Raw genomic sequence first — 23,838 nt, 5'->3', positions numbered from 1 at the left:
AGAATATAATCCCAGAGGCCACATCCTGTGGTGTGAGGATATACGGAGGAACTGGAGGGTTAACATTCAAGAGAGACTTGTTAACCCAGATCTTCTTGCTGGCATGGCCAGAAATCAAGACTCTTCACTGACAAAGACTCAAAACTGACCCTCTCAGATACTGACTTTCCCTGTTAAGTACACATGTGTTCCCCTACTTTCATCAGACAGTTGGCCTTAAGCAGATGACTGAACACTGGGGTCGCGGGCTCAGGCCTCACACACACGCTGAAGACTACAGACAAAAAGACCTCTGCAGGGCAGCTTGTGAAGCAACTGTGCAGGCCAAAGACAACAGCCACTGACATTTAGGTGTCTGCATAAGCAAGGCACATCTGCCAGGAGCACTTATATGACCAACATCTTTTCATTTCAGTTTCTTCTGCTTTGGCCAAAGAATATGTTCCTAATATTTTTTAAATGTTATATTCCCAACCCTGGAAGCACAATCTACTTATGTTGAAAATAAATAAGTATATTAAAAGAAAGCTGAGTTAAAAGTTTTATTCATTCAACATCTCACATTACAAATATTTAAAAATTATACGCATACTGGTATAAATAGTCATTTGCAAACTATTTAATAACATTAATTTTCCACTAGCACTTCAACAAATGAACTCTTTTAAAAAAGGAACTGTGTTATATAACTTAAGAGTAGAACATACAAAAATAGGAACTTAACGTGAAAATGACTTTAATAAAAAATGAATTACCCTTATTTAAAATGCTATAATAAATACTACAACCTCCCCATACACAGTAAAAACTATATGGAAATTCAGCCAAGTAGTACAATTAACTGACATACTTAAATAACTTTTCCTTCTGATAATATGAGCAATACACTGGAAAAAAAACATTAGGGATTAGTAAAAACTAGACACCCACTTGCTAAAAGTTTCACTTCCAAAAAATATAACAAAAATCTGATGAAAATTATAAAAACTAATTATACTTTAAATTTTAAAAATATAAAAAATAAAACAGTTGAATACAATATTGTCCCAATTCTTACAATGCTATCAATCACAGTAGCTTTAAAATAAGATAATAAAATAAAGCAAATGACCAAAACCTCTTTTATTCCATTTTTAAAAATAATTTCAAATTTACATTAGTAGAAAGATTGATTTCTGATTCTTTTCTTTAGAAACACCAGCAAGAAAGAGGATTACTCTTAACAGTAGAAAATGACATTTTTAAATGTCTGCAATTAAAAACAAAGAATTACACTGCAAAGATCTTTCAAAAGTTTGAAATAAGTATTGCACATAACTTGAAGTTAACTTGCCACAATTCATCACATTCAAGTTTTAAATCACCTTTTAACAGAAGATTCAACTCTTCAAAACAAAAAGGGTGAATTATCAAGTCTTTCCAACAGCACTCTCATAAAATGCTAAATTCATTCACTGCAAGTTTTATTTTGCATTCTGCAGAGGTCTGTGTATGGAGAAGTATATATATTATACCAAAGCGTGGGGACCAGAAGGGCAAGGGAGAGGGTTCCTTTACATAGAAAATAATCAGAAACACTTTATTTTACATTGCAAAAATAACCATGTAATTACTCTGTAACTACATTGTAAGTACATGGCTGGTGCCATGCTAGTGCGCTAGAACTACATGCTTGGTAAATTGAAGTGATACCCTAAAATCTGTAAACTAATTACATGTTAATTATGTTTTGAGTTACATGGTAACTCCCAACTACAATCCCATGTAATCTGAAGGACATGTAATCAATAAAGTTCAGAGTAATAGATAATAATTGTTTATGCCCTGTAAATTGAAGTGTAACCAAATAATCTGTAAACACGCTTGTCACACAATCACAAGTAAATATTAGTAGAATAACAATTTCTTACATTAGTCATGCATACTAACATTACACACCTGTCCCACGGCAGGCTATTTTTTTTCTTTATATATAATTTAAAAGAGCAGACATCTCTGAATCAAACACTTAACATCAATTTATTAATATTAAAAATGGCTAAACATTCACCAAAAATGTCTGCATTATGAATAATTTTAAAAACTTAGTAAGAAGCTGTAGACAATTTTGTTATTTTAAATTTCTACCCTATGCTTATGCATTTAATTTTTTTTTTTAGGAACTACAGTGTTATCTGTCATTTTCATGCGAATTTTTTTTCATTAATTTGTTACTTTACATAGACTATCTCTTAAATTATAGGTACACCAATAGCTGGTGCTGGGGAAGGATGTTTAAGCAACATGCTTTCTCTTCTCTGCAGACTCTAAAATAGCATTGCCAGTGCACAACATTCATAATTTAAAATGTATGCAGAGCACTGAAATGTATAAAAAGCAGAATATAAGAAAATAAAATTTATTAAAATTATTTATATTAAAAAATGAAGTATATGAAGATCTCTCAGTAATAAAAGTACAAAAAGCTACTCTTTGCAATATGAAAAATTGAGGTATTGCATAAAGAGATATCCCGTCAGTGAAAAGTGTGCCTAAAAATGTTCACTGTTGGAAAAACAAGATATACAAAAGTAGTGCATAACAAATATACATTATGTGCATGACAAAATAAGTCAGCTACAAAACACTGTACCGAAATTCAGCAGGTCATGTACAAAGGGAAAAATTATTATTCAAAGCTAGTTCTCAAACAGTGTTATTTCTTGTTAGCTCATCACACCTGTTTACTGAGTAGGAACAGCACGACAGCACACCCCAAGCCACCTACAAGCGTTGAAAAGAAGAAGAAGAGGCAAATGAGCATTCCAATTAGAATTACGTCACTCAGGAGAAAAGAAAAAGTCCCTGACCAGCTACACAAGAGCACCCTCCGTTCACATGACCGCTTTCAATATTTGCAGGGGATTCTTTAATAAGCAGCTCCCTTTCTCGTGTCTGACTGTTAGACAGCAAATGCCTCCATTTTGACCTTTGGAACTTAACAGGTATACAGTTCATTAAAGCCTGGATTAAAAATAAAGGATTGCTTTTCCTAAACATGATCAGTAGGGGTCATCAGTCAGGTGGTTTCACCGCAGTGCTAGGGCAAGTCTTTGGTTTTGAAGGATCCAAGATGGTACTGATAGGTAGCACAACTAGCAAGATTGCCATTAGATTTTTGTTTTTAATGTTTTGCACAGATGATAATAATCCTTTCCATGGTGGATAGGGCATTTCATAAGAAAATGTCCATTAAAATAAAAGTTACTGCCAATGACCAGGGCTTCAAGAGACTATTTTTCAATTTACCCCTGAAGCATACTGTTCAACACATAATAACGCCTTTCAAAAGATAGAGTTTTATTTATAATAAAGCATGCATTACTTGATGAAGTTGGCACTTCAAACACTGACTATGTCCCATGCTAAATTCTGAAACTGTAATGTTATTTTATTTTATAGGAAGAGTAAGATAAACATACGTACCTTTGCACAGATTTACACAGTTACTTAGTTCAACAGTGCAAAACAGTTTGCAACTACTTTTTGTTTTCATTTTCTATGTTACAACTAAATTACAGGATATCCAAACTAACTTTAAATCTAAAAGTAAGCCAATCAGCAGCCAATTTGAATATTGGTTTTGTCTTCCAGTTTTGGCTACACATGGTAGTCTAACAAAATCAAAAATGATATCCTTGAGGTATCTCTTGATCTGTTTGCTTGCTTTTTTTTAATGTCAAAATGGAGAGCAAAGGCTGACACCTGATGAGTGTTAGGAAATTAGGATATAGAGTTTATATATAACATCAAAAATAAAATTTATACATTTGTTCTTTAGGAGAGGAAATGCTAGTTTTCCCACCAGTTGTCATTAACTCTAGCTTTGGTAGGTTTCCTGGGGCTGTGACCGGATAAGTAAAAGTTTAAAAATAAATAAGTGCACTCCCCTCAGAAATAAATGTACCCAACTTTTACATTCTAAATTTAAAAACCTGTTTAAAAGAAAATAAATCTAGCTCTGCCTACTTTACTTTTTTTTCTGATGTGGTAGTAACTTTGAGGCATAATGCAATGATATTCTGCCTCTAAACCCTTAAAATTAGGTATAATGCTGCTTCAATCTTGCTCATGCATTTGTGTTTGCTTTAACATGCTCTTTCCTGTTAATAATTGTTAACTCCCTCCACTGCTGTTGAAAGAACAGAAAGGGAATGGGAAAAAAAGGCAAAAAAGATGAAAGAAAAGAAAGAGAAAGGCAAAAGCACTTCCCTGGGGGAAACCCCGCATCAGGAGAGACTGATAGTGTTATTGTTACGTGGTTATTTTAATAAAAGTATTCTTATCTGTTATATTATCAACAATAATTTAATTAAAAACCCAAAATACTCTATTGTTTCATTTTTCTTTTAATATTTCTCTCTCTCCTCTAAGAAAATGCTGCAGGAAGTTTGGATCCTCTTAGTCTCCAGCAAAACAAGAGAATGAAACTTCCATGCAACATGATGGCAATACAAAAAAGGAGTTCATACATCTTGTTTTCAGTGACACGGGAATCTACAAAACACCTATATTATAGGTCATTCTCTCTGTTAGACTACTGTTAAGTTACAGACTGCACAAAAGGACATGCCAGTGTGAAGAGGTTGAGGAAGGGGGCAGAATTAACAGAAGAGTGCACTTATTCTGAGGCCTGAAAATGAGCACTGTAGTTATCCTTTAGTTCCAGCGGAATGAAATATGTCGAGGACGGTCACCACCTTCCTTCACCAGGGGCTTGTGGAATTCCCTGCCAGCACGAGAATGAATAGCAGCCCAGCAATATTCACAGTAATACTGCAGACAGGTAACATTAGCACAGAAAAATGGAGCAAATTTTCCCCCACAACGGGCCCCCTGACATTCATCACACAGCTGATCATCCAAGACATATGGCTTAACTTCCACCTGCAATCAAAAATAAAAGAAAGACGTTGAACACTTCTCAGTGAATGGACCTAGCAACTCAGACTGTGTGTGTACATTTCCATCCACTGTCTGAATGAATCTGTGCCAAGGTGTCCAAAAGGAAGGCTCAATAACTCCTCTACTGAAATTAAATTATCATCTTTTAAGCAACTAGTAAGGTTTTTATGCCCATTATTTTACATTTTTGTCTTATTAATTAAAGAGTTTTCAAATGAAAGACAAGGTTCCAGCATAAATTTAAAAGTGAAGCCAACTTAATGTTTAAGAACATTACAAGGTTAAACCCACGGGAGAGTTTTCATAGACACAAACCATCACTTTAATTAGTGGATCTGGATTCTCGTCATACGTGGAATTATAATTTGCACAAGACCAACTAAGAGATTCCCAGAGCCACAAAATAGCACATCAATGTACAAATCAGAGGGAAGCTGCCTGACTTCTACACTGTAAGCCTCTGAGCTGTAAGAAGGTCATGGTTTCTATTTACAGGGTACACATCTTGGGTTATAATCACAAACCTCAAACTCCAGGAAAACCAGACACAGCCATAGTACTCATAATCTAAAACCTTGCTTTGTTCTTTGTCAGGAAGAATGGTTTACTTCAGTCTAAAAGTCAGAGGTAAATTTATAAAACTGGGTCTGTTCCAGCGTTCAATAGGCTGATCTGTCATTTGAGCCTCTCAAGCATTAAAAATAACCTGGCTCTTAATTCTCCAGTGAGAAAAAGAGTTGGTTATTTTTAGTCTTGGAGAAACTCACGATTGAAACTCCCTTACACCAGGCTATCACTACCACTGCTGCCATCCATTTCTGACAAGGAATCCTGATGAAGGCAGACCATGAACAAAAAGAGGAGTGACACAGAAGGCCCGAAGAGCAGATGTAACAAGAAGATTAGGCTTCTGGCCCCGAGGCCATTCCATAACATCTACAGTGTGGCAAGAAAACTGGCCAAAGAACTGGAGATCCTAGCGGAATACAAATTAAGTCTGAATTTCTAATGGCTAACCTTACAACTCCTAAACTGATGATGGAATGAAGCAATGAGGTGGGAGACACTGTTTACTCAAATGTACATATTTTTTAGTGCAAATAAAAATCAAGGAGGTATGTTAATACATACAGCAACTAATCCTGCCCTCTTCCTCCATGTTTATTAACAGATCTATACCTTTCTCTTTAATATATTCACAGTATGATGACCACTAGGATGAGAAATTTTCAGCTACCACTTATGTGGAATGTACATGAAATGGAACATAAGCAGTAAATGTAAACCACGGCTGCTGCTGCTAAGTCGCTTCAGTCGTGTCCGACTCTGTGCGACCCTATGGACAGCAGGCCTCCAGGCTCCTCTGTCCACAGGATTCTCCAGGCAAGAATACTGGAGTGGGTTGCCATTTCCTTCTCCCATATAAACCACTAGTGACTGACAGTTTTTACGTACTAAATTGAGAAAGTCACAATACGGTCAATCACTAAAGACTTTTGAGCATAGGGCTTTGGAGTGCTGGATATCTCAGTCAGCCCTAACCAAAGCACCAGTCTGGCATGAAATAAGGAGTTGACACCAGAGTGAAAATCAACGCACTGCTTTCTTCAAGAAGGTCTTTCTGTGAAAAAGTCTCAACTGAACTAAACACTGTGCTCCCTAGTGCAGTGGATTCACATTCTAGGGTAAATTCCTATCTCAATACAAACTCACAGCAAACCATTTACTGACGAGCAGTCGGTTCACAGGCCACACTCCATCCACCAGAACGTAAACCCATGAGTACACAGACTTCTTGCCCTAGGCACTAAAGTATTTGTTGAATGCATGAAACACAAAGCTAAGAAATTTGTGAATGCAAAGAAGACACATAGGGAACACAGAGTCTCAAATACAATACATTAAAAGACAGAAGAGTTCTCTCTGAGGTTTTCTCCAGCCTTCTGATGCAGAGGATAAACACAACAAAGAGGAATTTAAAGTGTGAAAATAATTCTAATGAACTACCACCAAATTTCAGGTGGTAAAAGAGATTACAAACGGAAGGGTTCTGTGTTCTTCTACTTGATCTGTTATAATGAAATATTATTTCTTAGACACAGTCCTTGAAGTGAATTATTCAGTCATTTGTTACATAGAGAATAGGAAAATAGGGCTTGTTGAGGTATTCTTGATATCCAAGGTTAAAAAAAAAAAAGGTGAGGAGATGTCAAAGGCATTCAAATCTATATACTTAATATAATGAAGTACAAAGGATTTGTTAAATATTTATTGAGTGACTAACTGAGTAAATGAATGGATGGAGGTGATAGCTTAGGAAAGATTAAGTGGACTCAAGCAAAGTGACTTGAGTATTTTGTTAGGCTACTCAGAACACTAAGAGACAAAAAAAGTCCACAGGAAGTTCTTAGATACGCTCTAGAACTTGCATCTAGTGGACCCAATGGGCATAAGTCAGCTGTCACTTCACTGTCATGTAAAAGTCACCCATTCTGAGCCTGGCAATGACACGGAGGGCCATTCTGAGAACTCCCCAGAATGCAGTCCAGGACTCACCCGTTTATCTATCTCTCCATGCTGCAGCTGCACGAAGCGGGCACTGATAGCAGCTATGTAACTCTGTTGATTAGAGAATGCGACTCGCCCAGCTCCTTTGGGGTATTTCAGCTCAGGGTCGGTATCAATCCCAGCATAGCACACGCCTCCGTACAGCCGGTCCATTATCATGGCGAGCTCCACTACATATGGAAGGAGTAGAGAGGACATTTGAGACCAGGAAACAACATCTGGCTCACCAAAGGTTTCATTGAAAGAAGCTAATCTGCCCATCATTATAGTAATTATTAAAATGAAACTAGTTATTATAATCAGTTGTCCGTTGTGTTCATTTTAATCTACTGTGACTAAGGACAGGGACTCTGCTGAGTGTTTCACATATAATCTAAACAACCCTATGACATAGGTAGTGATTTCCTGGAGAAACTGAGGCACAGAGAGAATGATCAACCTACGCAAGGTCACGGGAAGTAAAGTGGTTGTGCTGGACTTGGTACCCTGGTCTATCTGCTCCATACCATGATGCCACTGTAAATTTACCAGTTAACAATGTAATGCTTAATAATCATTTAACACTAGAAAGCTAACTGGTAGACTCTCTGGGAGTCCTTTGAGAAGATTTCCATTAAAACCCTTTTACCTTTCCCTACAGTCTAGCTATTTGCCAAATTTAAATTTGAAATAATAAATGAATCTTATTCTCCACGAAATGTTACAATTTTGAAATGGCATTCTTATTCATTTTATGTTCTTCATCTCACTGATAATATTAAAACTCATATTATTTGAAGTTAAGGATGAAATTTCTTCTGTGAGTACTGCTCTAAAAACAAGATGCACAGCTGAGAACCTGGCTGTAAATTTCAGCGCTCAGTAAGTAGCCGTTGAGCACATGGGGTCATGGGAACAAACAGTGAACATCTCGATACCTAGCCCGTCCCGGAAGGGCTTTCTCTCCTGGATGATGATGAGAGTGATGAGCATGAGCATGATGGGACCCTGCACTAAGCACCAGGCATCTGCTACCTCATTTAATCCTCAGAACAGCTCTACATAAAGGACATACTTATAATTCCATTTGACAGATGAGGAAACTGAGAATTAGAGAAATCAATTTGTCCAAAGTTATTCAGCTGTTAAACTGGAACAGAACACATGAATTCAAGCTAAGACACTTGGAGTCCAGGACTCTCACTATTAAGACATTAACTCAAATGTTTATGGAAAACTTATCCTAAAAAAATCTTTATAAGCTATTTCTTATGCTAAAGGATAAACAGAGTTTTTGTTGCTCTGTTGAATCATACCAGCTCGCAATGGTCGGGGAACACCACCAACAAATATAGTTTTTCGTGGGTCAAGAGGCTGTGAACCATCCATCACGAAGTCACTGTCACTGAGATTCCAAGGTCGAATCTGTACCTAGGGAGTGTGCAAACCAAAGTGTCTCAGTCTCAACACAGGCAATTTATGTGGAAATCAAGTTTACAATTATTACAGAATATTTTACTTTACAAAGCTGTAATTTATATAATTAAACATCAATAAAACCGGAAAACCAAAAAAGACTTAAAAGCATATCCCAACACTTCATTTAATTTTTAAAAGTAATCTAACCAAGGCTGGAAAGTTCAATTTAATTGCCTATTATAAACCAAACTGCTTAACAGTAATACGACCTTAATTATCTATAAGTTAATTAACTATTTTACAGCGTATTTGGGCTTATATCCTAGCCAACCCCTCAGCAGCCATATAATTTAAATTTAGCATGGTATTTGACGTTGATTAGTATACAGCGCTAAGAAACTAGGGTTGTGTGTCCAAACCTATGTCCAGGAAATGCAAACTACTCCTGATATTAACAAATCTATTGCATTGTAAAGCATTTCAAAATAAAAATATGGATACCTACAGTAAATGTATTATGATAAAACACTTCAGTGTGTCCGTTTAAACTAACCAATACTCTGGTTTCTCTTCAGGTCATATAAATCTTTTGCCTTTTTCAACACCAAGAATCAAGTACCTCTATTTAACTGTTTGCATTTATATAACCGTTACAAATGCCCACACCAAAGGCTAAGGGGTTAACAGCAGGATATTCCCAACAGGTATACCAACCAAGTCTCAAGGCCCAAAGTTTTCAAAATTAAATACCTATGGGGACCAGCAGGGGACAAAAAAGTCAAATGGAAAGAGTCTAGCCACACAGAAAATTGGGGACAACCCCAAGACACCAAGAGGAGCTCCACAAATTACTGCTTGAGCTAAGCCTACTGGAGCCTCCATCCCGAAATGGACCCTACCACTAGGTACTGGTCAAGGGATAAAAGATTGTGGTTTGTCAGATTTGTCAAAACAGGCCAGTTGCTATTGCTACTATTCCTAAAGACTGTGTGAGCATATGCTCAAGTCATATCTGACTCTGTGACCCCATGGACAGTAGCCTGTCAGGCTCCTCTGTCCATGGCATTTTCTAGGCAAGAATACTGGAGTGGGTTGCCATTTCCTCCTCCAGGGGATCTTCCCAAAAGACTAAATTTTATAATAAAAACTCTTTCAAAAAAAAACAACATGTAATGTACATTTATGTAGATACATAATTTATTTTATTAATACTTGGCAAGAGTACCATAGGCATCAAGTTATTTGTATAACATAACTTGCTGCATATGGTACTGGGTAAAATCCTGACCAAAGAGAGGAAGGAGAAAGATAGGTATATTTGTGATTCTGAGTTCTATTATTCAGAGGAAATTCAGCTAATTTATATTTTCCAAATGCATACTAGGTGACATCTTTTAATAGAAAGATTCACCAATACTTTAGTTAACCAAAAACTCAATGTCAAAATAATATGCACAAATATATAGAATGTCAAGGTTAGGAAAATGACAACAACAAAACTTTTTCATTTTGATTCTACTTACAAATGTTTCAATTAACAGATACATTAAGATGTCTGTGTATTTTTCAGGAAAAATAAACAGAGGCACAAATGAGAAGCTATTTTCATACTAGACTGCACTTACTGGCTTGTCCTTGATAGTGGGACTTGATACACACAGGTAGAGTTTTCCATCTTCTTCAATACACGCATCAATGAGAGCCTGAACAGAGCTTTCATCTTGAAATAGCAGGAATGCATAGCCTAATAAAAACAATTTTGAAAGACTTTTATTTTTCCCATTTTTTTCATAATTCTTCAAGTGAAAGGAAGCATAAAAGTAAGGAAAAGGTTAGAAAAAAATGAAACAAATAAACAAAAACCCCTATAACTTAATCTCACCCAAAGTCTGACAGTATCAACATTAAGTTCAATTTGGTATTATCTTGAAACCTCTTTTAGAGTAAAATCAAATTCGAATTAAAAGTATATATTAAGTAGAAATTTTAAAAACACATTTGGAAAAATGTTAGTTTAGCAACAAACAGTTTTACACTGAAGGCAAACACTTATAAAGAAAATATAAGGATAAACTACACATGTATTTGAATCCTGAGAAATTACCTTTAGGAGGAAAATAGGATTTGCTCTCTGCTTTATGAGGCCAATCCACAATCAAAGGGCCAAAGCGACGAAAACTGGCTGTGATCTCATCTAACAAACAACAAACCAAAAAAGTATATGTAAATACTTATGTAAATTCTCATGTAAATTCTTATGACCATTTCGGGAAATAGTTTAGAAAAAACAGTCTCAAATCTACTATTTACAAGAACAGTACCCCTGCATCTCTTCATCTGGATCCCCCCACTGTTAACATCTGTGCATTTGTCTTCCCCCTCTTCCCTTTTCTCCTTCTACTGATGCACGAATCTATCGATTGGTCTACCATCTTTTTCCGATGTGATGCTCTAGTACCACAAAATACAACTACTGGCACCTGCTCAAAGCAAGGTCACTCCCTTATGTACCAACATACAACTCCCCTCCAATAAGGAAATCAACAGGGATACAACATTCTCCCAATTCACAGACTCCATCCACATTTTTAACTGTCACAGTAATATTTCTCTTTTCCTTTCTGATCCAGAATCCTATCTAGAACCATGCTACATTTAGATGTCATGTTCTGAGGGTATCTATTGTTTTCAGTTTACAATAGTTCTTCATTCTTTCCTGTCTTTTCTATAACTGATAGCTTCAAAATATACAGGTCATTCCTTCTATAGGATGGCTCTCAACCTAGGTCTGTACTTGTTTCCTCATGACCTATGTATTCCAACCAGGAAAACGATCATAATGATGCTATGTCATCCTGTCCTTTCACAAGGTATGTTAATCTTGATCTGCTAGTCGAGTTGCTAAGTGTCTGTATTTCTCCACCAAAAGGAAAGCATTTCCCTTTGGATATGATCAATATTTTGTGGGGGAATACTGTGTTAACCATCAATATCCTGTTCCCTCATTAGGCCTGGCATTTACTGAAGATTCCTGCCTATATCAACTACCACAATGATAACTGCCAAATGCTGGTTATCTATTTCTATCAACCTTTCTACATTTACTAGTTAGTATAATTCAGTAAGGAAGAGTGTTCCCCTCTCCTCCATTTATTTAGTCATGCATTTATTTATATCAGTGTGGACCTATTTTATTCAATAGACTATAACCTGATTCTGGAGAAGGAAGTGGCACCCCACTCCAGTACTCTTGCCTGGAAAATCCCATGGATGGAGGAGCCTGGTAGGCTACAGTCTATGGCGTCGCGAAGAGTCAGACACGACTGAGAGACTTCACGTTCCCTTTTCCCTTTCATGCACTGGAAAAGGAAATGGCAACCCACTCCAGTGTTCTTGCCTGGAGGATCCCAGGGATGGGGGAGCCTGGTGGGCTGCCGTCTATGGGGTCGCACAGAGTTGGACACAACTGACGCGACTCAGCAGTAGCAGCAGCAGAACTTGATTCTCTTTCATTTATTCAGTTTGTCCTCAAAACTGCCCTTGATTCAGCCAGTGGGGGGGTTCCTATGTCCTTTGACTTACCCCCTCCACCCATCATTCTTCAAGTGCTTCCATACTATCTGACCAAAGAAGATACCCCAAGCTTTCATCTTGTTCTTTCTCTGCCCTAGCCCCAGAATCAGCCTTTTTTCCCCTCCAAGATATCCTGGTTCCTTTCAGTGACAAAAGATACTTAAAAACTCCGATTTGGGTATTCCCTCTAGTTATTGTTAGCGGGTATTTATTATTTCTAAGTCTTCTCAGAGGACAAAGCTAGGAAATACATGAACATACACAGACATATTTATAACTGTTTCTGTATCTGTGTACATTTATAAAAATGAGTTCATATTGGTACTTGTAAGTCCATTCCAACATCTCATGTCATCTTCTAGCCTTTCCTCTTCTCCTGTTTGTAAATTCCCTTCTTACTATGAGAAACCAAGCTCTCACTATCCTCAATTTTTTGCTTCCTTGCTCAACGTAGCCCATCTTTCAGCGAGCTGCCCTGGCAGCCTCCTCTGCCCTCCACCTCTGCACATAGCCCGTGCTGCCCTGATCTACTGGTCCCACACACACTGCTGCCGCGGCCTCGGCACAGGCCCCTCCACGTGTGTGTCTATGACACACCTCCACTTGGCACCCTCTTCCTGCTCACCAACCATCCTCCTTGGACATCAACACCTCTGAGTCTTAAGAGGAAGGAAAAGGGGACATGGGATGGACAAGGACAACTTAATCATATTTTACTATTAATGTAAATGACACCAGTCATGCTGTACTATATATTTGGACAATTAATGAACAGACTTTAGGAAAATAAATTTCCAAGGAACTTCTAAGAAAGAGTAGGTGAGCTGTGCAGAGAAGATCTGGGAGTAGGGCGGGACAGGGGAACAGAGAAGAGAGATGAGAAGCATTTTGAAACTCCAGTCTGCTAGGACTGTTCTCCCCTCCTCCAGATTGTGAAGAAGTCGTCTGTATGAACTGCTGCAGCGCCTGTGTCTACATTCAGCCCTGTGAGATCACTAAATAAGGGAGTGATATCAGTGTAACCTAGACATACTGGTTCACAAATGACTCTTTGTACGCAAGGTGGGCCAGCCTAGTAGGAGAACCATAATCTTCAGCAGAAGGGAAAAAGCCTCCAGCCTATGTGATGTGCAGGCAGGAACCCCCTCAGCTCTATTACAAGAAAATTAAAATGAGCACAGCAAGCAAGGCTCTCTAGTCAAAGAGGTGTCCCTGCAAGCTTTCAGGGCTACCTCCTGAGAATTTGCACTCCTCAGGGGCCCAGAGGTCCACTTTCATCTGTGTCGTCTCCAAGCTCGGAAGCCAGAATTTCTGCTCTATTGGTTTTGTGCTTTTCAATATTCTCTGAGGCAGCCTCTAGTAGGTCCTATAGTAAGCTACTTGCTTAACTGTCTGAGTTATTTTTCAAAGTATTAATTCTCTTTTTGTTAGTGCTTCTGGTACAAAATTCATTAGGTTCTAAGTGATCTGCCTCTAGCCCCATCTGCCCCATAAACTCTATGATTCTTAGCATATAATTATACAGAACATAGTATTTTTCATAAATACATATTTCACATTTTAATATAAAGGCCTGTCCACCTAAACTGCTACTGACTTATCGACATACGTGGTATGAGGCTAAAACAGGATGACTAACACAATCCCCATTAATTCTGCTCAGTTTAAACCACTTCCTGTGCCAAAGTGGTCAAATTTACCTGGGCTGCCAAGAATTTTAGGAATGATACATTTATGATCTCTTGGTAATTTTCCAAAAAGATATAGACTATCTGGGCAAGAGGAGGAGTTTATCCTAAGCAACGTCAGATAAAATTCAGTCTTCTTTTTTTGTATAAAGCATATAGTTTCCTCACTGAAGTCCATCCGGGGCTCAAAAGTGTTAAGGATTTGACCTCTAAAGGGTCATAAAACCTAAAATCCATTATACTAAGGAAAGTGAGGATTCCAGCTACAGAATGAGGAGGCTGCAACTGGGAGCTTACTGGACAACATCGTAATGAACTGTTTAGCCCCAGATGAACACTCTGAACAGAAGATATGCTTTCTGAGGAGAGAATGGAGACTGAGTCAGCCTGGCCTGAAATCTCAGCACAGCTTCCTCCAGGACATTTTATTAAAGATTAAAAAATAAAATTCTGGTGTTTATTTCGATCTTTGGCTGTTTGGAAGCCATTTTGCCTCAACCTTCCAAAAGACTGAGCACTTTAAGGAAAATGTAGTGGCACAGTAAATTAAATCTCAATCTAAATGGGACATTATTAAACCTCATTATTAGACCTTATAGATTTTTAGAGAAAACTTTTCTATCCTCCATAACGTTTCTATTTCCATTCAGGAAACCAAGACAAAATTGATAAGGGAAAAAAGCAAGCAAGGATATATGGTTGCCATATGGTCTGCTACTTTGATTTCTGTCAGGGTCACTTAGACCCACAGTTAAATGAAATACTTCTGGATAACTAGTTCTCTGTCTTTTTGCATGACTGGCTTCTTATTCAGCCATCAGAGCTCAAGTATTACATCTGCAAAGAGGATTTATTTAACCAACAAATCTCACAAGTCTCTCTTTTAAGATTTGGATTATCACATCAACCTGCTTTCTTTTCAGGACTTATTCACTAATATTTTCACACTTATCTCCCTTCGCCCACTAGAATATCAACTCTGTGTGAGCAGGGGCTTTCTTTCACAATCTTATTTACTAAATAATCCTAAGAACAGTGCACAGAATTCAGAAAGCATTTGATGAGTGAAAAAATATTCAGAAAATGACACAACTCTTAAGATTCCCTACAGCTCTAGTTATATTTTTCAAAAATTCAGACTTAATCTAAGATTTTAAACTTTTAAACAATTAACTATACACTATATAGTCCATGGAATTCTCCAGGCCAAACTACTGGAGTAGGTAGCCTTTCCCTTCTCCAGGGGCTCTTTCCAACCCAGGGGTCGAACCCAGGTCTCCTGCATTGCAGGCAGATTCCTTACTAGCTGAGCCACAAGGAAAGCCCAAGAATACTGGAGTGGGTAGCCTAATCCTTTCTCCAGAGGATCTTCCTGACCCAAAAATTGAACTGGGGTCTCCTGTGTTGCAGGCAGATTCTTTACCAACTGAGCTATGAGGGAAGCAACAGTCATAAAAGGTAGGAAATAGGAAAATGCATAATGAATTTAGCCAAGGCAAGACACACAGACAGTGCTCTTAGCAGCTGTTTGCCCACAACAGAATCCTAGAGTTTTCCAAATGGGGTTTACGCTCTTTGATTTAGTCCAACTACTTGCCTCAGCTAGTTTCCAAAGTCCTACTCCCCTTCTTTTCGAGAACTGATTTTATACGCTGTACTAGGAAGACAGGACAAGGGAACGATGTAATCACAACTGAACACCTGGAGCCAGATAATATTATTATTAAACTAACAGCAACATTACCTATGCGTTACCTACTATGTGCCACAGTCTGGGCACTGTGCTATGAACAGCTCTTTCTAAACATACCTTCATCGATGTCAGGAGGCAAGCCACCCACAAACACCTTGCGAGAGTATCGCTCCACTCTTTCTCCATTCTGGTGAGTGAAGCAGTGAGGCGAACCCAGACCACTGTGAAGAGGCTGATCCCCACGGCCATCATCCAAGAATCCATCTTCCATTGGAAATAACGAGGACTGACCTGGAAGAGAAAGCAGGAAGAAAAAAAAAAAGCTAACAGAAAACGCTCCTTGCCACTGATTATCTTACACAAGAAACAAGGAAAACAGCAGATCCAGTAACGCTGCTGCTTTTACATTTCTCACTGAGTAATAAATCACTTAGATATGCTCTTGAATTTCCATCACCTTAAGGTCCCAACTGAGTCAGAGAGAAAGTACATGGTTAAATAGAGGGCTGCTCAACCATCCCACTGGGATCCAGAAACTTGAGAGAGGTGAAATGGAAGTACAGTAGGAGAGAGCAGTCTTTTGAAAGTCGTTGGCAGAGACTGCACTGCCTTGGTAGGGCCCCATGGCCACTGGCAATCTAGATATATACACTAAGTATTAAATTTGACCATCAGATGCTAGATCACTTAAATTTCTTTAAAACATCATACAATATAGCCTGCCCATTTTCCTTTAAGACCGCCCCTAAAATGAACAAGTTGATTTTTAAAGTAAGCACTCATCTTGGTTTACCTTAACTAATGGAAGGTCATGAAAACCCATTTATGCTGTTTCCTAACTTCACTGGCTACTCTGACAGAATTAAAGATTTTTAGGTATGCTGAAGATAAATTTTCTTTTAGCTGAATAATCATCAGCTGGTACAGGTAGTATCTAATTCTAAAAACTAGTCATTACATTTGCTGTTAGAAAATCCTCTTATATAGAACATAAAAGCAGAAAAGATCAGAGATGCCAGTTGTGGTTAATATTCTTGCCATACTTACCTGCCAGCAAAATACAAACTTATAAATCATAAGCAAAAGAGAGCTACAAAGAACTGTAGAATCTCTCAAAAACTGTTTTGTCACTTTTCAGGCTGCCAATTTACTTCTAGGTTCTGCATAAGGAATTTGTTAATGGATCCTGCAGAAATATATCTTAAGTGCTCTTCCTTCACTGAAACATTCCAATGTCTTTCTGTCATACTTGCCTTCCTTAACAGTATATTTATTACAAATTTACCCTATAAAATCACAGTTCAAAAGTTATATAATAAAGATAAAAAATGACTCTAAAATTGGAGGTTATTTCTGGATTTTCAAAAGTCACTTTTATTTTAAAGCTACCTTATTTAACTGACTTTCTTATAAAAAGGCAAAACTAATACAGGAGGCAAAAATAAAGTTTTTTCACATACCTCTAAGAAATGATTCTTCAAAAAATTCTCTAAAATGTCTAGAGCTTTCCCCCCTAATGTTTGAAATTTATAGGATTAGGTGTCACTTAGTTAATCTAATTTTAAACAAAACACAGAACTATCCTTAGTAATAAATAGATAAATAAACTAAAAAATATGAAAGTAGATATAAGGTATTCAAGCATACTTTATACCTCCAATATAATCAGGTGTTTTGAGACTAGTTATACCATATTTTCCTTTTTAAATATTCTTAATTTTATTCTAAGATATTCCTTTCAGAAAGGAAAACAGAGAAACAAAGCTTCAGATATAAATGAGTTTGAAATTATTTCAATTCAAATCCAAATCCTACCATTCCAACTCCCTCAAATTAGAATGTTTATAATGCTAACTATAACACATAAAGTATATATCGATCACAGCTACATATCACTCCCCCTCCCCGCTTCCCAATAAGGGTTAGAAATTGAGCAAACTTGGGTCCTCTCCAAATATAACTGATACATTCAAAAGTTAGAAATAATAATGTTACCTCTCCTCCGCCCATATGTCCTTGCTGCATGTCAAATGAGAAAACAAAAAAACAAAAAAAAAAACCTTTCAAACATTGTCAAAAGAATCAACTGTGATTTCATCTACCAGCTTAAGAAACTGAAAAAACAAAACAAAAAAAACAAAAAAACTGGCTATATTCCTTGTTTCCTGGTAAATATCTCAAAAAAATATGGAATTTTGATGCCGAGAGGTCAATGCATTCTTTTTTTTTTAAGTTCTTCAAGGACACTGTAAAAATCTATCGGGTGTTACTTGTATTAAGGGGAAGACTTCTGCTCTAACTGTCACCCAAGGTCCAAACTAGTATAAAACTAAAGGAGTATATAACATAGTTTAAATCAAGTTCCACCATATTGATCTTAATTTCTCTCAGAATTTCCTGCTAACTAGCCATTTAATTCGTGACTTTTTTTTATCACGACAGGATAAACAGCAATTCTGTACTATTTCTCAATTATTCCCTAATGAAGAAACTTATAACAAATGAAATCTTTAGGCAATTTATAAACTTCCTTTTAGCCAGTTTCTTGTCCCTAATTAAATCTTCCACCATGGCCCAGAAGTTGAAAAGTATTAAAAAGTTTGGCATTTTATCATGAAGTAGATTCCAACTAAGAAGAGAAGAAAAAGAATACAAAATAATATAGACATATGATTATAAGTATATATCTGAATACTTGGAAAATGGCAGCATAAATTTCAAATCAGGAAACTTGAGAAAATGTTTTCCTCAAATGAACTGGAACTTGTATGTGTAGTTACTCTTAATTCTATTCAACATACACTTCCTGAATGCGTGACCTTGCTAAGCCCTATAGCACACTGCTCTGACTGCAGGAACTTACAGGCTATTCAGCCAGAGAAGCAAATAACGCTAATGTGACTACTACAGCAATACGCCTGTTAAGTGTTAGGTGCAGTGGGAGCAGAGGAGGAGGAGGAGCTGGTTCTGATTCAAGAGTCAGAGAGGAGTGGGGATGGCTCTGAGATAGATCTTAAAGGTAAAATAGAGAAAGGGCACTGCAGACCTGGCAACGGCACTTAGGGGTGCTATAATACTCAGGGAAAGATGCCCAGAACAGAAGCATACGGCACAAGTGAGGTCTTGGCTAGAGAGAAAATTTAAACAGGAAGCTGGGATAGGTTTTCCAGTTAGAAACTGTAACCTTTTAAGAGATCATTATATAAACTGGTCAAGGTTTTCACTCGTAGCTCTCTAGATAAATGCTAAGTACAACTCAGTTATAACTGAGTTACAAATATAACTAGAAGTACCATGTGCCTATTTTCCAAAATGAAATCATGTCTCATACTAAAATAATTTCTAACATTATTAGATAATATTGAATTTCACCAAAGTACTTGGGCAAATGGATTAAAACCAGTAAAATCTCCCTCTGCAGTTAGGTTTTTCACTTTAGTAATTCTTAAATTTGGGGTGAGGGTGGAGGTAGTTTCTTCCTTAGTGAACTTGACAGAGGTTAGGAAGAGAAAGATATCACAGAACTAGATGTTTGTTTAAGAAGATTCTATTCATATGACTGCTTCAAAGACAATGGAGTTTGGGGAAACGAATGATTTTAAAATCTTGGTTCTGTCAATCTTAAAAAGTTGATTGATGCTGCTTGGATTTCTGAGAAAACAGTTATTGGAAAAAGAGTAGGCATTTAGAAGCTACAAAATTAACATTAAAAATTCTCATGTGCATGTTGTGTGCTAAGTTGTTTCAGTTGAATCCAACATTTTGGAACCCCGTGGACTGTCACCCGCCAGACTCCTCTGTCCAAGGGATTTTCCAGGCAGGAATACTGGAGTGGGTTGCCATTTCCTTCTCCAGGGGATCTTCCTGACCCAGGGACCGAATCCACGTCTCTTACATCTCCTGCATTGACAGGCGGATTCCTTACCACTGGCCCCATGTGGGAAGTCCAAATAGTTTTCACTATTTTAAAAGTAAGTTTCACTATTTTAAAAGTAAGTTTCACTATTTAAAAAGTAAGTTTCAAGAACAGTAAAGCCTATACATCAAAAGCAAAAATTGAAGAATCTCAAAGTCTTCAAATGTATACTTTTATTTTATTTTTTTTTTCAAATGTATACTTTTAAACTTTCATTCTATACTACAAAATTAAGCTGGTTAACAGAAAAGAATTCACTATTAAATTCAGAGATTAAATGCCAAAAACTATTTAGAAACATTTCCCCACATTTAGGATATAGGCATATAATGCTCAAAGCAACAAAAACTGCCCAATTAAATAGGCAAATCAATATAAACTAGTACCAAAAAATTAAAACAATGACATTCTGGAGCAAAGAAAATAAGAATGCTTAAATTTTTTATTTCCAATGATATACATTATTTTAATGTATATTTGGATGTATGATATATATATATATATATATTTGTGTACTTTCCTATATATATATATAGGAAATCATAAGCATATACTTCAATGAACTTTCCATAACATAAACACACCTATGCAACCAGAACTCAGGTATGAAATGAACAGTAAGTGATGCCACTTCATCTATGTATGAAAGAGGTACTAAAGCATTGTTTCCTCACTAGTTTCAAATTACACTTGGTGCAAACAGTATTATGATGAAATGCTTATAACACAGATCTTCATCAGTTTCCTGAGGAAAATGTCAGACAGATTTCCAGTCTCAAGACTATCAAGTGTTGCACATTATTTGACATTTTACAAACACTAGAGGTAGTGGCAGTTTAAAAAATCACTTAAATAGAACAGTCTTTTGGACTCTGTAGGAGAGGGAGAGGGTGGGATGATTTGAGAGAATGACATTGAAACATGTATAATATCATATAAGAAGCGAATTGCCAGTCCAGGTTCGATGCAGGATACAGGATGCTTGGGACTGGTGCACTGCAATGACCGAGAGGGATGGTAAGGGGAGGGAGGTGGGAGGAGGGTTCAGGATGGGGAACACGTGTACACCTGTGGCGGATTCATGTTGATGTATGGCAAAACCAATACAATATTGTAAAGTAATTAGCCTCCAATTAAAATAAATAAATTTAAATAAAAAAAAAAACAATGTTTAAAGAAATCTGTATTTTGGAAAACTTCTAGCTAAGTCAGCAGAAATAAACTCTGCTTAGAATTTTCCTGTAATTACCAAAGAATACACACCGTTAAGACTTCCCTGATAGCTCAGCTAGTAAAAACTCCACCAGCAATGCAGGAGACTCAGGTTCGATCCCTGCGTTTGGAAGATCCCCTGGAGAAGGGAAACGCTACCCACTCCAGTATTCTGGTCTGGAGAATCCCATGGAAAGAGAAGCCTGGAGATCTACAATCCATGGGGTCCCAAAGAGCTGGACACGACTGAGTGACTAGGCACAGCACAGCACATACACTGCTAGTTTTTAAAAGATCTATGTTAGTATTGAATAAAAACCCTCTGGTTCCCATGAGAGTTAACGTGAATACTATTTATATGTTTATCATTTATATTACTTGGTTTGATCTATATAATTTGGTGTTCAGTATTAAAATAATTCAAGAATGTTCTAAATGGGCTGGAAACATTATGGCTATAAATTTTTATAACTTTTCGGTGAATATTGCTATTAGATGTATTGATAAATACATTATTTCCAAAATATCTTTACAAGATTGCTTACAAATGCCCTATATTCATCAGTAAATTTTCTCTAGTAAAATATTTCAGTAGTCTGGCATTCTAGACTTGCAAAAATGTACAGAAAGACTCTTATCAGGTCTTTTTCAACACACATTTACTTATTTATTTATTTATTTATATATAATAAAAATGAAAATATTTATCTCTTAAAAAGTATCTTTTTCTTATTTGGTTGTAACATTTGTTAGAAAAGGAACAAATTAGATATAATAGTGGTATATTCACAAAATATATCACAAAAAATATAGTTATTTTAAAAATATGGTACATATTCATGTGCTGATACTAAACATCTCTAAAATGTAGCTTGCATGAGGTACCTAAGTGTATACTGTATGATTCTTATTGTGTGAACTTAACAATAAAGGAAATAGAAATAGATACATGGGAATGTACTCAAATATTTTTTCTAGAAACAACCACAAGAACCTTTGGGGAGAGGAACTGGAATGATGAAAGAAAAACTGATTCCACTTCTCATTTTATCCTTTTCTGTTGTATTCAAATTTACACTCTTATGTGCACTGTATTACCATATTTGTTAATGGATCCTTTTGAGTTTTCTTCTTGGTACTTATATTAAAAACAAGACTTAAACAGACATTTCTCCAAATAAGACATACGGATGGCTAATAAACATATGAAGAGATGGTCAACATCACTACTTCAACGCAAATTAAAACTACAATGAGGTATCTCCTTCACCCCAGACAGGATGGCCATAATCAAAAAATCTACAAACAAGTGCTGGAGAGGGTGTGAAGAAAAGAGAACCCGCGTACACTGCTGGTAGAAATGTAAATTGATATAGCCACTATGGAAAACAGTATGGAAATTCCTTAAAAATCTAGGAATAAAACCCCCATATCACCCAGCAATACCACTTATAGGTATATGCCCTGAAGAAATCAAAACTGAAAAAGACACATGTACCCCAATGTTCACTGCAGCACTGTTTACAATAGCCAAGACATAGAAGCAACCTAGATGTCCATCAACAGATGAATAGATAAAGAAACTGTGGTACATATACACAGTATAATGCTGCTGAGCCATAAAAACGAATACATTTGAGTCAGTTGTAATGAAGTGGATGAGCCTAGAGCCTATCATACAGAGAAAAGTAGTCAGAAAGAGAAAAACAAATATTGTATATTAACACATATACATGGAATCTAGAAGGATGGTACTAATGAATCTGTCTGCAGAGCAGCAATGGAGACACAGACATAGTGAACAGACTTATGGACAAGGGTGGAGGAAAAGAGGGAGAGGGTGAGATGAATACAAAGAATAGCATGGATGCATATACACCAACATATGTAAACATACAGCCAATGAGAATTTGCTGTATGGCTCAGGGGACTCACACGGGGGCTCTGTAGTAACCTAGAGGGGTGGGCATGGGTGGAAGCTGGGAGGGAGATTCAAGAGGGAGGGCACATATGTACACTATGGTTAATTCATGTTGATACATGACAGAAATCAAACCAATACTGCAAACCAAACATCAATCAAGTAAAAATAAATAATTAAAAAAAACAAATGATATATTAAAAGCATCCTTTCCTACATCTAATTCTGTAAATAGGACTTTAATAAAAAGGAAAGAATTTGAGCCAGTTGAACTGAGGTAAATGAACCTAGAGCCTGTTACACAGAGTGAAGTAAAAACAAATACCATGTATTAATGCACATTTATGGAGTCTATGTTACTGATGAATCTATTTGCAGGGCAGGATAGAGACACAGATGTAGAGAACAGACTTGCGGACACAGCAGGGGAAGGAGAGGGCAGGACGAATTGAGAGTAGCACTGAAAACGCACACATTACCATGTGTAAGACAGAGAGCTGGTGGGGAGCTGCTGTGCAGCACAGGCGCTCAGCTCAGTGCCCTGTGATGGCCTAAGTGGGCGGGATGGATGCTGGTGGGGGGAGGCTCAAGACAGAGGGGATGTGTGCATACTTACGGCTGACTGACGTTGTACGGCAGAAACCAACACAACATTGAAAAGCAATTTTCCTCCAATTAAAAATAAATTTAAAAAAAAGAATAGGACTTTAGGCTGTAAAGAATAAAATATGACTAGCTTTTGGGGGGCAATGAAAGACCTGTACTACTTCTGCGGCCTCAGGCTGGTCTACCTCCATTTACCTCTCTCTGCCCGCTGTGAGAAGGTGGACAGCAGCGCTACTTGGAAAACAAGGGGAGGTGGGTCAGAATAGAAGATGTTAGCAACTGACTTGCTTTTCCAGTAGGACCAAAAAAAAAAAAGAGT

The 23,838-nt window shown here is 37.0% G+C and overlaps 1 protein-coding gene across 3 annotated transcripts in view; it reads right to left on the bottom strand.

Moving 5' to 3' along the window:
- Positions 1–528: 528 nt before the first annotated feature.
- CPEB4 (cytoplasmic polyadenylation element binding protein 4) overlaps positions 529–23,838 on the bottom strand; it is a 73,088-nt gene continuing 49,778 nt past the window's right edge. For 2 of the 3 annotated variants that reach the window (XM_006055390.4, XM_006055389.4), the window contains 6 exons: positions 15,982–16,155; positions 11,015–11,104; positions 10,536–10,654; positions 8,808–8,922; positions 7,501–7,682; positions 529–4,926 (listed from right to left, as the gene is read on the bottom strand). In XM_006055390.4, coding sequence (XP_006055452.1) covers positions 4,699–4,926; positions 7,501–7,682; positions 8,808–8,922; positions 10,536–10,654; positions 11,015–11,104; positions 15,982–16,155 — 908 coding nt within the window. In that variant the 3' untranslated portion in view covers positions 529–4,698. Of the gene's footprint in view, positions 4,927–7,500; positions 7,683–8,807; positions 8,923–10,535; positions 10,655–11,014; positions 11,105–15,981; positions 16,156–17,859; positions 17,884–23,838 lie in introns of all 3 variants that reach the window. The other variant, XM_006055388.4, reaches the window with a different exon arrangement.

The sequence above is a fragment of the Bubalus bubalis genome, chromosome 19, assembly GCF_019923935.1.
Source record: "Bubalus bubalis isolate 160015118507 breed Murrah chromosome 19, NDDB_SH_1, whole genome shotgun sequence".
Lineage (NCBI taxonomy): Eukaryota > Metazoa > Chordata > Mammalia > Artiodactyla > Bovidae > Bubalus > Bubalus bubalis.
Note: the sequence above shows the minus strand (reverse complement) of the source record. Positions and strands in the feature narration are given on the sequence as shown.